General features: G+C 41.7%; 1 protein-coding gene across 1 annotated transcript in view; it reads right to left on the reverse strand.

Annotated features, from left to right (window-relative positions):
* LOC138979553 (uncharacterized) overlaps positions 1 to 13,827 on the reverse strand; it is a 45,868-nt gene extending 32,041 nt beyond the window's left edge. The window contains exons 1-3 of the mRNA XM_070352267.1: positions 13,262 to 13,827; positions 6,160 to 6,347; positions 4,202 to 4,499 (exon numbers count right to left, since the gene is read on the reverse strand). Of these exons, the coding sequence (XP_070208368.1) occupies positions 4,202 to 4,499; positions 6,160 to 6,347; positions 13,262 to 13,827 (1,052 nt within the window). The remainder of the gene's footprint in view (positions 1 to 4,201; positions 4,500 to 6,159; positions 6,348 to 13,261) is intronic.
* Positions 13,828 to 14,735: the final 908 nt, after the last annotated feature.

Below are 14,735 nucleotides of genomic sequence, written 5' to 3' on the forward strand. Positions count from 1 at the left end.
TAACACACATGCACACACGCGCGTAGGCTAAACAAATCCAATCTTGACTTTCAACTTTATATAAACATACATCCTGTTCACAATTAACGAGGACAAACAAACATTTACAAATACCAAAGTACAACAATTTATCTTTTGTAAAATTCGGAAACACATTTTCCCAATTAATATGAAAGTCACTGAACTTATCTTCTTTTCACTACACCTTATATCTTGATTCCCAAAAATGATTGATTTCTGCCTTTTCAAATTTACCAGTAACCCAAACGTTCGCTCTAACCAACCTATTTTGTCCAAAACAGTTTTACCGATACACAATCATTAAAAAAAGAAGAGGTTTAACATAACCGACTTCGCTACCACATAAACAAAAAATGTTTTATTCTCCCCAACATTCTGGTCAACAAAATCATTATTATAGACAGTCATTCAATTTCAAGACAATCATCACAGCTTTGAACCGACCCTTTCGTTCAACCAGGCAGAAGCAACAACTTTTGTAAAAGCTACAGCGCGATCAACGTTAGCCCATTTACGAACTCGCGATGAGATTTGTTTCCTCTGGTCACCAAGCCTACCGTTTACAAACGCATGCGCACTAATTGGGATTCCCCCAATTTCCTCGACCTTGACCTCAGAACTCTCGGCTTTCAATTTAGCTCTTGCATACCGAGTAGCTGGCAACTTTGCTTCCGAAGTTCCCACTTTCAATGTTAATTTGCAGGGTCTCTCACTTGACATCATTATACGACGATATCGCTTCTTAAGGGTCCTTACCCATCCAAAAGAAACCTCCAACGCATACTACAATTGCAGGACATTCCTGTTTTTAAGGCAGCTCATTTGGAAATGAGCTCAGACAGAATATCGAAGACGTGAAATGCGTCAATCGAGCAACTGTCGTAACTTGGCTACAATGAGACGGTCGGCTACCTTGCACCATAGACACGAACTGTGACATTCTTGTTTAATTTAGGTGAAATGCTTGAAACAGAGTGGCTCAAAACCGACAGTTCGATCAGTTACTGACCGAAACAAACGTGCTCGAGTCATTCGGCGAAGGTGGCGAGCTTTCAAACCATCACGACTGAATAACTCATATTACATCTTTTCATTACGCATTTTTCACACGAGCAGCATAGTGCAGTGGTTACGGATTCGGAATGTCGATCCGTCGCTCTGGGTTCAAGTGCCGCTGGGAGCTAGATATTTATTTTTTATTTTTTTGATTAATCTATTTCTGTATTGGCCTCAATTGCATTCAGGCTGCAACAACCGGTTTTTGCCTCTGTGTTCATTTTTACATTTAGTCAAGTTTTGACTAAATGTTTTAACGTAGAGGGGGGAATCGAGACGAGGGTCGTGGTGTATGTGTGTGTGTGTCTCTGTGTGTGTGTAGAGCGATTCAGACTAAACTACTGGACCGATCTTTATGAAATTTGACATGAGAGTTCCTGGGAATGATATCCCTAGACGTTGTTTTCATTTTTTTTATAAATCAATATGAGGCTTATATCGCGCGTATTCCGTGGGTACAGTTCTAAGCGCAGGGATTTTATGACGTCATATCCGGCTTTTCGTGAAAGTTGAGGCGGCACTGTATGGTTGAATTGGTTGAAATTTTGGTCAAGTAATCTTCGACGAAGCCCGGACTTTGGTATTGCATTTCAGCTTGGAGGCTTAAAATTTAATTAATGAGTTTGCTCATTAAAGTTGTCATTAAAATCGATTTTTCGCAAACAGATTTAAAATTGATTGCATTGTATTCTTCATCACATTCTGAATCTAAAAATATATACATATGTCATGTTTACTCTTAAAATGTGATCACAATTAACGAAAATAGAATAATTAGTCTTACGATTAAAATGTAAGAAATCGATCCAAAAATGATGTCATCTTATTCGTGATCATTTCCTGATTCCAAAAACATATAGATATGATAGGTTGTATTCAAAACAAGCTCAGAAAGTTAACAAGAATACAGAAAAGCGCGCTTTCCTGCTTAGCACAATACGCTACCGCGCTAATCTGGCGTGTCAATATCACTACGTTTTGCACGTGGAAGGTGAGCGATTTCCTTCACGCGGGGATTGACGAAGCTGTACTGTCTTAGTGAATAAATACAGTGCGTTCAGTTTCATCCCGTGAGTTCGACAGCTTGACTAAATGTAGTAATTTCGCCTTACGCGACTTGTTTATATTAATTTAGTCAAGTTTTGACTAAATGTTTTAACATAGAGGGGGAATCGAGACGAGGGTCGTGGTGGACTGGGTGGCCGAGTGGTAACGCACTTGCGCTCGGAAGCGAGAGGTTGCGAGTTCGACCCTGGGTCAGGGCGTTAGCAATTTTCTCCCCCCTTTCCTAACATAGGTGGTGGGTTCAAGTGCTAGTCTTTCGGATGAGACGAAAAACCGAGGTCCCTTCGTGTGCACTACATTGGCGTGTGCACGTTAAAGATCCCACGATTAACAAAAGGGTCTTTTCTGGCAAAATTGTATAGGCATAGATAAAAATGTCCACCAAAATACCCGTGTGACTTGGAATAATAGGCCGTGAAAAGTAGGATATGCGCCGAAATGGCTGCGATCTGCTGGCCGATGTGAATGCGTGATGTATTGTGTAAAAAAAATTCCATCTCACACGGCATAAATAAATCCCTGCGCCTTGAATATGTGCGCGATATAAATTGCATAAAATAAAAAAATAAAAATAAAAAAAATACCTGCGCTTAGAACTGTATCCACGGAATACGCGCGATATAAGCCTCATATTGATTGATTGATTGATGTGTGGTGTGGTGTGGTGTGGTGAGGTGAGGTGAGGTGAGGTGAGGTGAGGTGAGGTGAGGTGAGGTGAGGTGAGGTGTGGTGTGGTGTGGTGTGGTGTGGTGTGTGTGTGTGTGTGTGTGTAGTCTGTCTGTCTGTGTGTCTGGACCGATCTTTATGAAATTTGACATGAGAGTATCTGGGAATGATATCCCCGGACATTTTTTCTTAATTTCGATAAATACTTTTGATGACGTCATATTCGGCTTTTTGTAAAAGTTGAGGCGGCACTGTCACACCCCCGTCGCGATATAACCTTGAACGGTTGAAAACGACGTTAAACACCAAATAAAGAAAGAAAGAAAGAAAGAAACTGTCACACCCTCATTTTTCAATCAAATTGATATGGTTGGATTAAAAACACGCTCAGAAAGTTAAAACGAAGAGAGGTACAGAAAAGCGTGCTATGCAGCACAGCGAAACCACTACTGCGTTGAACAGGCTCGTCAGTTTCACTCCGTTATGCACAAGCGGCGGACTACGGTCATTGTGTAAAAATGCAAATCGTTCAGTTTCATTCTGTGAGTTCCACAGCTTGACTAAATGTAGTAATTTCGCCTTACGCGACTTGTTTTTAATTGCGTAAAGAAACTGTCCTATGCTTTCACAAAAAATCCAATCTTGACTTTCAACTGTACATTAATACAAGTCGCGTAGTGAAACGGAGTGAAACTGACGAGCCTGAGCGTGTTTTTAATCCAAACATGTCATATCTATATGTTTTTGGAATCAGGAACCAACAAGGAATAAGATGAAGTTGTTTTTAAATCGATTTCGGAAATTTAATTGTGATCATAATTTTTATATTTTTAATTTTCAGAGCTTGTTTTTAATCCAAATATAACATATTTATATGTTTTGGGAATCGGGAAATGATGTAGAATCAGATGAACGTAAATTTGGATCGTTTTATATAAAAGAAAAATGTTACAATACAAAAATAATTTTAATTACAATTTTCAGATTTTTAATGACCAAAGTCATTAATTAATTTTTAAGCCACCAAGCTGAAATACAATACCGAAGTCCGGCCTTCGTCGAAGACTGCTTTATAAAAATTTCAATCAATTTGATTGAAAAATGAGGGTGTGACAGTGCCGCCTCAACTTTTACAAAAAAGCCGGATATGACGTCATCAAAAGTATTTATCGAAAAAAAGGAAAAAAATGTCCCGGGACATAATTCCCAGGAACTCTCATGTCAAATTTCATAAAGATCGGTTTAGTAGTTTGGTCTGAATCGCTCTACACACAAACACACACACGCACAGACACACACACACACATACACCGCGACCCTCGTCTCGATTCCCCCTCTATGTTAAAACATTAATTAGTCACGCATGCATAATGTTTGTTGGGTAAGTACTAACCTTGAATGAAAGACTGCCTCATCAAGGATGACACACAGCTTGCCATCTCTACCTGCTGCCTCACTCAACTCCTTGACTGCCCTGGTTACGTCTTCTGGATTGTTTATGTCATACTCGTGCAAAATCGCCTTGCCGGATTTCTGCTGTTGTCGTGTGGCTGCTTTCGTTGCCGTACTCGTTATTTGACGCTGGATCAAGATGGACACTGCCCAACTTGCACAACGTGTGCTGACAACGTGTACGTCTCGTCCCTGTAGTATCCACCGTACCGCCTGCAGTACCAGCACCACCGTCTTGCCTTTTGAAAGACACAAGGCTACTGTTAACAACGCAGAGTGACGTGGTACATTGCACTGTCCCTGAATTTCACAGGTTGCTTGTTAGTTGAATTGCACTACTTAGCTGTTAACAAATATAATTATTGCACGCACCAATACAGTTTTATTTGACTAAGACCATTGTACAGGGCTGAGGTGCACGAACCGAAAGTGGGTGCCACCCAAACAGGAGAGAGCAAACCGCGGGTTCTGATTCGTGGAAATCGCAACACATCTCAGTTTTCAACCAATCCAACACTGCGGGTAGCTCCCGTTTGGGTGGTAACTTTCTCGTGCACCTCAGCCCAGTTGTCTTCTTTTTGACAAAACTAGGCACCAGACAAAGTCGGATTTGGTGCTCCTCTGATATTAAGAGAGGATTATACTCATGTTTTTACATTTAGTCAAGTTTTGACTAAATGTTTAAACATAGAGGGGGAATCGAGACGAGGGTCGTGGTGTATGTGTGTGTGTGTCTGTGCGTGTATGTGTGTGTGTGTGTAGAGCGATTCAGACCAAACTACTGGACCGATCTTTATGAAATTTTACATGAGAGTTCCTGGGTATGATATCCCCAGACGTGTTTTTTCGTTTTTGAATAAATGTCTTTGATGACGTCATATCCGGCTTTTTGTAAAAGTTGAGGCGGCACTGTCACACCCTCATTTTTCAATAAAATTAATTGAAATTTTGGCCAAGCAATCTTCGACGAAGGCCGGACTTTGGCATTGCATTTCAGCTTGAAGGCTTAAAAATTAATTAATGACTTTGGTCATTAAAAATCTATAAGTTGTAATTAAAATTATGTTTTTATAAAACGATCCAAAATTACGTTTATCTTATTTTTCATCTTATTCCTTGTCCAAAAACATATAAATATGTTATATTCGGATTAAAAACAAGCTCTGAAAATTAAAAATATAAAAATTATTATTAAAATAAAATTTCCGAAATCGATTTAAAAACAATTTCATCTTATTCCTTCTGGGTTCCTGATTCCAAAAACATATAGATGTGATATGTTTGGATTAAAAACACGCTCAGAAAGTTAAAAAGAATAGAGATAAAGAAAAGCGTGCTATCCTTCTCAGCGCAACTACTACCCCGCTCTTCTTGTCAATTTCACTGCCATTGCATCGAGCGGTGGACTGACGATGCTACGAATATACGCTCTTGCTGTAAAAATGCAGTGAGTTCAGTTTCATTCTGTTAGTTCGACAGCTTAACTAAATGTTGTAATTTCGCCTTACGCGACTTGTTGAATCTTAACCAAGCCTATATTGTTTTTTCTGAACTGGAAAGCCGTAGGTTGTTAGTAAGTGTCGAAAAAGGATGCTATCATCCCATGTACAAATCTGGACGGAGTTGTGGTGGTATACATAATCATTATAGAGGGAGCTAGGTATCATTATTCTCGATTTGACACCTTTTTGAGATAATTTATTACCGGTTCCTTGAGTGAATGATTTAACAAGGGCTAAGGGGACCTTTCTCTCCCTACCTAGGTCTGTGTGTGTGTGTGTGTGTGTGTGTGTGTGTGTGTTTGTGTGTGTGTGTGTGTGTGTGTGTGTGTGTGTGTGTGTGTGTGATAGGTTTACTGAATGTTTTCATTACACTTTACGCGAATTGCTTTTAAATCACCTGTTCCTGGAGGCCCGGTAATGCAAACAAGCTTTGGATCTCTGTTCATCAGGTCAAGTTGTTCTAGCGTCAGGATCAGCTGAGCCAGTCTCCATCCCAGTTCCGCCACAAGCTGTCCCTTCGTCCTCACCTCCACACGGGGGGAAACATTGCACTGAACATCCACTGTGCTGGCTGGACCAACAAACCTGTCACAAGAAAGACTGTTCAAAGGGGCACACGACAGTACAGTGCAAACTGATATTTCTTGTTCTCTTTCTCTTGTTCATAATTGTTATCAATCCTTTAACTGCTTCGACTGCGTATAATTACATGAGCTTCGGGACATGGTTTAATGTAACCGTCGCCATTTAAAATATTCTAAAAGTCCGCTTAACTGATTTTTAAAACCAGAATAAAAAAACAAGAAAGGTAGGTTGTTGGAACGTTTGTTATTGACAAAACAATACATTCACAAATATATCGACCCAACGGTCTTTAACGTGCACAGACACACAATTAATAACGAAAACTTATCTGGCTGATTTTTTCTTCCGCCTGCCACGAAGCCGCAAGCGAATGAATTTCATTCTTTAATAATGCACATTTAATAAAAAAATAATGAATTCATTCGCTTGCAACTCATGCCATCCGATTAGTGATAAACACCGTAACATTCCTTCAAAAATTCCGGATGTGCCGTGCACGACATGACCCAGGAAGGCACGGATTTGTTTTACACATATCAAACAAGCATCTCCGTCATTGTTAAAATCCACTACAATTGTCCTTAGCATATTCTTGATAATGAACATTAACATTGAATTATAAACTGAGCAAGACAATTATTGCACCTATATTCGTACCCCAACAAAAACGTTCATTCCCGTGTCATTTTATGCAAACTGTGTATGCCATTAAAGGCCCTTCACTTGGCTACCTGGCACACTTTTCGGATCAAAGATTTCTGTTATAGGTATCACTTGACCGCCGCCGAAGTAAGGGTACCCCCAAAATCGACCTGACAAAAACGTAAGGTACTATTTACAAAATCCACACAAATTCAGAATAGGCTTAACTTGGCAACATTTAAAAACGAGGAGAAAGCCAAATCAATTTTCTATTCAGCACAAGTTGTTTTCTTTTGCCATCTTGCGTAATTCTTGTGTTATGTCATTTCTACTGATGCAGGTGTGGAGCGCATGAGCGGTAGAAAACGAGGTTTTTGCGTCCATTTTGAGGTGTACCATGAGAAAAAGCTCTATAGTTCAGAAACGACTGAATGGATTGATTCGAAACTTTCAAGATCTCAAGTCTATATACGAGACGTATGTCCGCATCGTTACATGTATTTGTTGAGATGATAAGCAATCTTCCGAAAAATGTTTTAAAACATGTCATAGGTTAAAAGGTTTACATACAAAAAAATCATGACTTTGCATGCATGCAGACAAGTAAATGTTAAAAATACTGCCAAAGTGTCATTTAAATACGATTACTAGTTTACGTTTCCTAGTCCTGTAAACACGATCAATTTTGGGAGAGAATTGCAGTGCGACAGCCATGTTCAGTCATTCGTGACCGCAGCATGTTTTGAGAGGCATTCCGCGATAACCGCTGTCACTATAGACGTTGCGGGGAAGACAGGACCGACAACGACGACTGAACCGAGACAGGTGTGTTGTCGTTCGGCGTCATCGCTCGTACTGACACAAGTAGCGTTTGCGGGGAGAACGAGCGCCAGTGGCCTGAAGAAGAAAACTCCTGGACACCAGAACGAATGGTTTTGACAGACGCACGGACACACATGCACACGCCGGCCCGCCCGCCTGAAGACACAATCACAACTCACACACACGTAGGCACACACACATGTAGGCACACACACACACACACACACACACACACACACACACACACACACACACACACACACACACACACACACACATACAAACACACACGCACGCGCGCGCCACAAACACACGTTTGTACAGGTATTTCTGTGTGAATCAGTATGTTTGTGTTTACGTTTAAAAAAAAAGTCATCTGCGTGTGCGTTCGCGTTTGTGTACGAGCGCGTGCGCGCACGCGTATGTGAGTGTGGGTGGGTGTGTGTGTGTGTGCCTACGTGTGTGTGCCTACGTGTGTGTGAGTTGTGGTTGTGCCTTCAGGCGGGCGGGCCGGCGTGTTCATGTGTGTCCGTGCGTCTGTCCGTGTATGTTTGAGCGTGCGTGCATGAGTGTTTGTGTGTGCGTGTGTCTTTGTGTCTGTGTCCGTTGTTTTAAATGTGAGAAATATAACTTTGGAGAATTAGTCATCAAAGTGACAGTTGGCGTCCATTTTAGCACTGCGTAGTGCTCCTGCACATCGCGACTTTGTTCGTGTATCTGTCTGTTCCTTTATCTGTATGTATGGATGTGCGTGTCTGTGTGTGTGTAGCCTATGCATATGCGTGTGTGTATTTGTGTGCATGTGTGTGTAAATATGTGTTGAGGGAGGGGGGACGTATGCGTTTGGCTTCAGAAATGAATTTCCTCCAAAAAATTTTTTTTTTTTTGCAATCGTTTTTGCATTTTTACGATTTTCTCAGCATGTTGAAGAGACACGTTTGCCTGCAATCACGATTCGCTTGACCCCTACCCTGTTTAACACAATTTATGAACAAGTAAACGATAAAAACAATTAAATACTATGCACTTGTCGTACAGCCAGTAAATTATCCTCTACGAATCTGTTTTTCTTTTTGATTTATCTTATCTGGTTCATATTTTACGACAATTTGAAAATGACGAAAAATCACTCGCAACAGCGGGCGCGAATGAGTTGCGTTTCTTTCGCCGGGGACTGTACATCAACCAGAAGAAAAAAAAAGATTCCCCATGTGTTGTAGTTCACGTGAACACATTCTGCGAAGTATTGGAGCATCTCAGCAAATGAAGAGAGAAACAAAAGCCAGTCACTGTCTCGAAGTAATCGTGTGAAACGCAGAATAACAAACACCAGTTGCATGTAGGTTCTCCAGAACTGACATTTTATGCGGAAAACTGGCAAAGAAGAGCCCATAGAGCTTTCAAAGTGAGTTTGTCGGCATTGTTTGTGGGAGCTGTGGTTTCTCTAATGCTCAAGATTTCGTCAAGTCATGAAGATTTCATGTACCGCCTAATCACCTTCAAAAAGTGTATGTGCAAATGAAAGACCCCCATCTTTCGAACTTTTCCGTTTGCGTTGCCATTTTGCAGCATTTTGGCCTCGCAGTACAGATGCCTTCAAATAGTTGTGTCATTGCTTGACATTTCTTGATCACTGTCCAAATGGTGTCAAAGACAGGGGCTGGAGCCTTGTTATGAGCGGACATGGGCCAACTGAATACTCACCTCCCTGGAACTTCTTCTCCATCTGGCTGCTGTCTTAGGCAAGTCAGCAACTGCACACTATGATAATGTCTTGTCCTCAGGCTTGTTCAACTCACGTCAACGTTTTTATAAAATGTTATATCATAGATTCAGATTCACTCACTGATGAAATATGTGTCCCCTTACTGAAGGACGAATATCACACTTTATGCTAGACGAGCTTTTTCTTCTTTGTCTGCCTTCGTGGGCTGAAACTCCCACGTACACTCGTGTTTTTGCACGAGTGGATTTTCACGTGTATGACCGCTTTTACCCCGCCATTTAGGCAGCCATACGCCGCTTTCGGAGGAAGCATGCTGGGTATTTTCGTGTTTCTATAAGCCACCGAACTCTGACATGAATACAATATCTTTCCACACGAAGGGGGGTGAGGTACCAGCAGGTCTGCACACAAGTTGACCTGGGAGATCGGACAAATATCCACCTTAACTCACCATGCGCGGCCGGGATTCGAACCCACGACCTACCGATTTAGTGCCTGTCTAGAGGTAGATGAGCTGATTTTTTTGATAAATAATGCTTTATTTTCTGATTTTAAATGCTTTTGGGATATATGGTCATTATTCTGTAGCCTTTCTACAATGATGTCAGTAACGTTGCGCAGGGAATCCTACGTTACCGTTCTCAGCAGATTGCTATTTTGCTTGTTTTCCGCAAATCCTGGCAACAATTGCTGAGTCTGAGTCAATTCAAGAAGCTTTCTCACAACTTATAGATGGTTACATGTTGCTGAATTTCACAATGACAAGAGTCTTGAAACCAACTGTTAAGATTGAAAGGATTAAAGACATTCGGAATATGCAAAATAACTTACAAATGTCCAATATCGCCTTTTTCATTTGTCCAACAAAAATAAAACATTTCTCAACGTCTTTATCACATTAATAAACATTGGAAAAAACACTAAATGTACCCACAAACACCAACTATGAGCGAAAATGTGTGAACATTCCTGTTTGAAAGTCCGCCATTTTGTTTTCAATATGGCGGCCAAAACATTAGGGTAGCAAGGTGACATCCCCTCTGGAGATGTTCACGGACATTTAATTGAAGCATCCAGATGGGATGTCAGCTTCTAACAAGCAAGGTTGACCAAGTTCACCATGTCCGACTGGAGCTATCTCTCAATAAGTGTCGTATGTATACTTAATATCCTGAAAGTTTTAAATTAATTCATTAAGGCATTGCTAAAATACAGCGCTTTTTGTCATGGTACACCCTCAACATGGACGCAAAATCCTCTCATTTTCTACTGCTCATGCTTTATACACCTGCATCAGTAGAAATGGCATAACACATGATATACACAAGATAGCATAACAAAACTACCTGTTCTGGATAGATAAACAATTTTCTTTCTTCTCGTATGTAAAAGTTGCCAAGCTGCGCCTATTCTGATTTTTTGTCGATTTGTTAAATGGTACCTTACGTCTTTGTCAGGTTGATTTTGGGGGTACCCTTACTTCGGCGGCGGTCACGTGATACCTATCAAAGAAATCTTTGATCCGAAAAGTCTACCAGGTAGCCAAGTGCAGGGCCTTTATTGGAATATAACGTTTGAATAAAATGACACGGGAATGAACGTTTTAGTTGGGGTTGCTCAGTTTAGTTCTGAATATTCTATTTCCCTTTTAACTCTCCCGATCTGGCTTCGGACTACATAATCCGGATGATGTGGGTTGAGTACTACCTGTACTCCTTAAAGAAGGATTGTACAACCCACGATAAGCAAAGAGGCGGTAGGAAGTGCATCCCTAAAACAATGTAGTGGGGCGTCTGCTAGCTATGACTGTAACGTTGAATCCTTCTTTAAGGAGTATGGTTAGTACTCAACCCACATCATCCTGATTATGTAGTCCGAAGCCAGATCGGGAGAGTTAATGTTTGTGAGGCATTCTCAAGCAATCACAGTCACTCGCAAGCGTTTGTAAGCCTTTCGCAACATTCTTATGGATTGGCAAAAAATGGTCCAAACAATGTTTAAAATTCCTAACCCATTCGCATTGTTTGTGAGGAATTCGCAACCATTCGCCAGATGTTCGCATAATCCATAATGCCTGTCTTTTACTGTGCCGAATATCCGTGCGTATACGAACATGTTTTATTCGACAAAAAAAGAGGCGAATGGGCTGGAAAAATATTGAAAATTCGAAGCCTTACGAATCTTTGCGAATGTATTACGAATGGTTACGAGTGCTTGCGAATTTCTACCGATCGTTGCGAATGCATACGAATTCATATACAAATTCCTGCGAATGTATTACGAATGTTGCGAGTGGCCTTGCGATTGTTGCGAGTGCTTGCAAACACTTTACGAATAAAGCGGATACACAAACGAATGCCATATAAGCTCTTGCGATCGCGTCTTTTCGTCACTTGTTCTCCAGCCACCAGACAGTACACATCATTTCATCATGGCAAGACATAACGAATGTTTGCGAATGCCTTGCGAGCGTTGCGAATGCCTTCCGAGCGCTACGAATACATTGCGATGATTACAAATAGCGTGGGGAGCCTGTCCAGAATTATGCTTAGACCCAAAGAAAATAGTTACAGACAGTTTTTTTGTTGCAACACATTTAGATAGCCTGTCTCAACATTCACCTAGAGTTATACCGTTGGCAGCCTCTGCATAACTTTTTTTATGACGGTTTGATTACGTCACATATAAAACCCCTTGTTTTGGTCAATGACCTTGCACAATTCCACTCTACAGGGCTTCATTTTAAAGTTCTTTGCCTACTGTCATCTATAATGCAAAATTCATTAGCACGGTGGACGGACAAGTTTCAAGGGTATGAACAGACTAAGAAACGGTATCCATGTCCCACCCCCGTGTCACCACAGTAACACGTAAAAGACCTCGGTCATTCTGCCATTAATGCAGTTAGATGATTACACCCATGCGCACATCTGGGTAGCGTCACTTTGTTGCTGCAAGCTTTTCTTTGGAGGAAGCGACCCGAATTTCCAAGCAACGGGATGATAAAATAATGAAAATGAAATGAACAATGCGTTGTTCACGTACGGATAATAAAATAAATACACATTCTTTAATACGACTGTACCTCTTCCTATCCCTTAGTCTTCTTCAGCAGAATACTTACTGGAAAAACAAGGCTGGTGTTCATTCAAAGTCATGTTCAGGTGAACAAAAGAGTGCATAACACAATATGACTACCATTTGAGGAAAACATGATGGTTACGATGTTTCACATTTCAAAAGACGGAAGAGGCGAGTTGCAGCTGCCAACACCGCGACATTCCTCACATCCAGATGTGGACTCAAGTCTGTGTTTTCTGCAGCTACACTGTTTTGTGTCACAGCCACTTTTGCATGTGCAGCGAATCATCTTTAACATGTCGACTGGTGCTGCCGGCAGATCTGTGCACTGGAACAAGGATGCCACGCTCAAGTTTCCAGCCTTAGTCCGTGGGATCCATGGCCACTTTGAGTCCCATCCATTCTTGTGCTTGCAGGTACACTCGCATGCTGTCGAATCGGGCAGTTGCTTAGGTGGGCGGCAGAGTGTGAACTTGCACACACGTTGTTCTAACAGCTACCTATTTACAGTAAAATACCTGTATTTAGCTACTGATGATTATCATACTTTTACGTATTCCAAGAAAAGTAGTCAACAAGATGATCTTCATTAAGAAAAAGACACAAAAAAAGAACAGAGGGGAGCTGATAAATTGGTTCTAACTCTAGATCACCGTGAAGCTGCACATCAGTGTCCTTATCAATGGTCAGTGCGTCAACTTGGTTCACATTGAGTTCAGACTCGTAAGGGTTCGAAAGTGTTCCTGTCTGCTCATCTTGCGTGTTTTTATCTCTATTCTTTTCTGTGTCACTTTCGGGCAGTGACAGTGGCCCACGGAATGTGTCGGACAGCAACAGCATGCTTTGTGCTGCGTCAACAAGTATGTGTCCTCGAATGGCACGCAGCACAGCTTTCCCTTGATGCATGTTGCTCGCTGCGTTTGGTGCATACACAGTGGACAGCTTTTCATGAAGAACCGTTTCTTCCATCAGGTGGCCACTACACGCCAGGAAACTAATTTTCAGATGGAATGGTCCAAGGTGAAGGACGATGTGTTTAAGGTCGCTGCCATCTGGCTCACTGGAGGTGATGCCAAGAGCTTTCCACCATAAGGGTTGGTCAAATGTTAACACAGGTGTCGTGTTGCTGCGCTTTGCCTGAGCATAGATGAAATGCAGGGTAGAAAATATGCACGTGGTGTCGCTGGGATTCAAGTCGATCATCGGCATAAATATTACGGAAGACAGTCCTGGATAGCTTTCCTTGTGGATGGTTTGCATGAAACCAGACCAAGATGGTTTGTTGGGTTGCAACAGCCAGCAAGCTTTCCACAGCAGATCCACCTTTGATATTACTCCTACTACAAATAAGATTTCAAGCTGTTCAAATTTCAGCTTCAGCAGGCCATCACACGCTCGTCTGTTGCAGTACTGGATGTCAACTTTCGCCCTGTTCACTATTCTTCTGGCTTGACGTCAGTTCTACTGATCCTGTCTGTGTTCCCGATGGTCGGGGCGACAGGGGTGATCATTCCCATCCCATGACACGTGTTGCACCCGTCAAGTGTTGCTGTGTTGTGGTCGAGGTTGTCTGCAACATACTGGGTAAAGTGGCCATCAACTTGAAACGCAACGTTGTTTTCTGAAACGGAAGCATTCATTTCATGGGTCAGAACCTCCTTGTACGATGAACAGAATCCTAGAGAGTACAATGTGTCAATGAGAAACTTTGAATCAAAACAGTGATGCATTTGCACAGCTAGTCCGATTTGTAGGGGACACAGCAACAACCGTGGGCGAGATGCCTGCATAATTGCCTGTTCAATCAATGAGACTTTCACGCTGGTTTCCTTTCCACTGAAGATGTTTTCAAGAAGAAGCTGTACGGACTTTGGAACAAACTCTAAGTTTGTGCCACGCGATGAAATGTCATCATCACTGGGGTACATTGCACGGGATGTCGGCACTGCTCTTATGTCACTCTTTAGCAGGTCTGCAGCGGTTTTGAGAATCAGGTCCTTCTGTGCATCCTCATCTGTGACCTTTTTTGCATAAACGTTATGCAGAATTGAAGATGCTGTCTTCCTGCATGTTACGACATTTGACTTGCCGTTCACGTCCGTGACGATGAGCTGCTC

Source organism: Littorina saxatilis, linkage group LG11 (genome assembly GCF_037325665.1).
Source record: "Littorina saxatilis isolate snail1 linkage group LG11, US_GU_Lsax_2.0, whole genome shotgun sequence".
NCBI lineage: Eukaryota > Metazoa > Mollusca > Gastropoda > Littorinimorpha > Littorinidae > Littorina > Littorina saxatilis.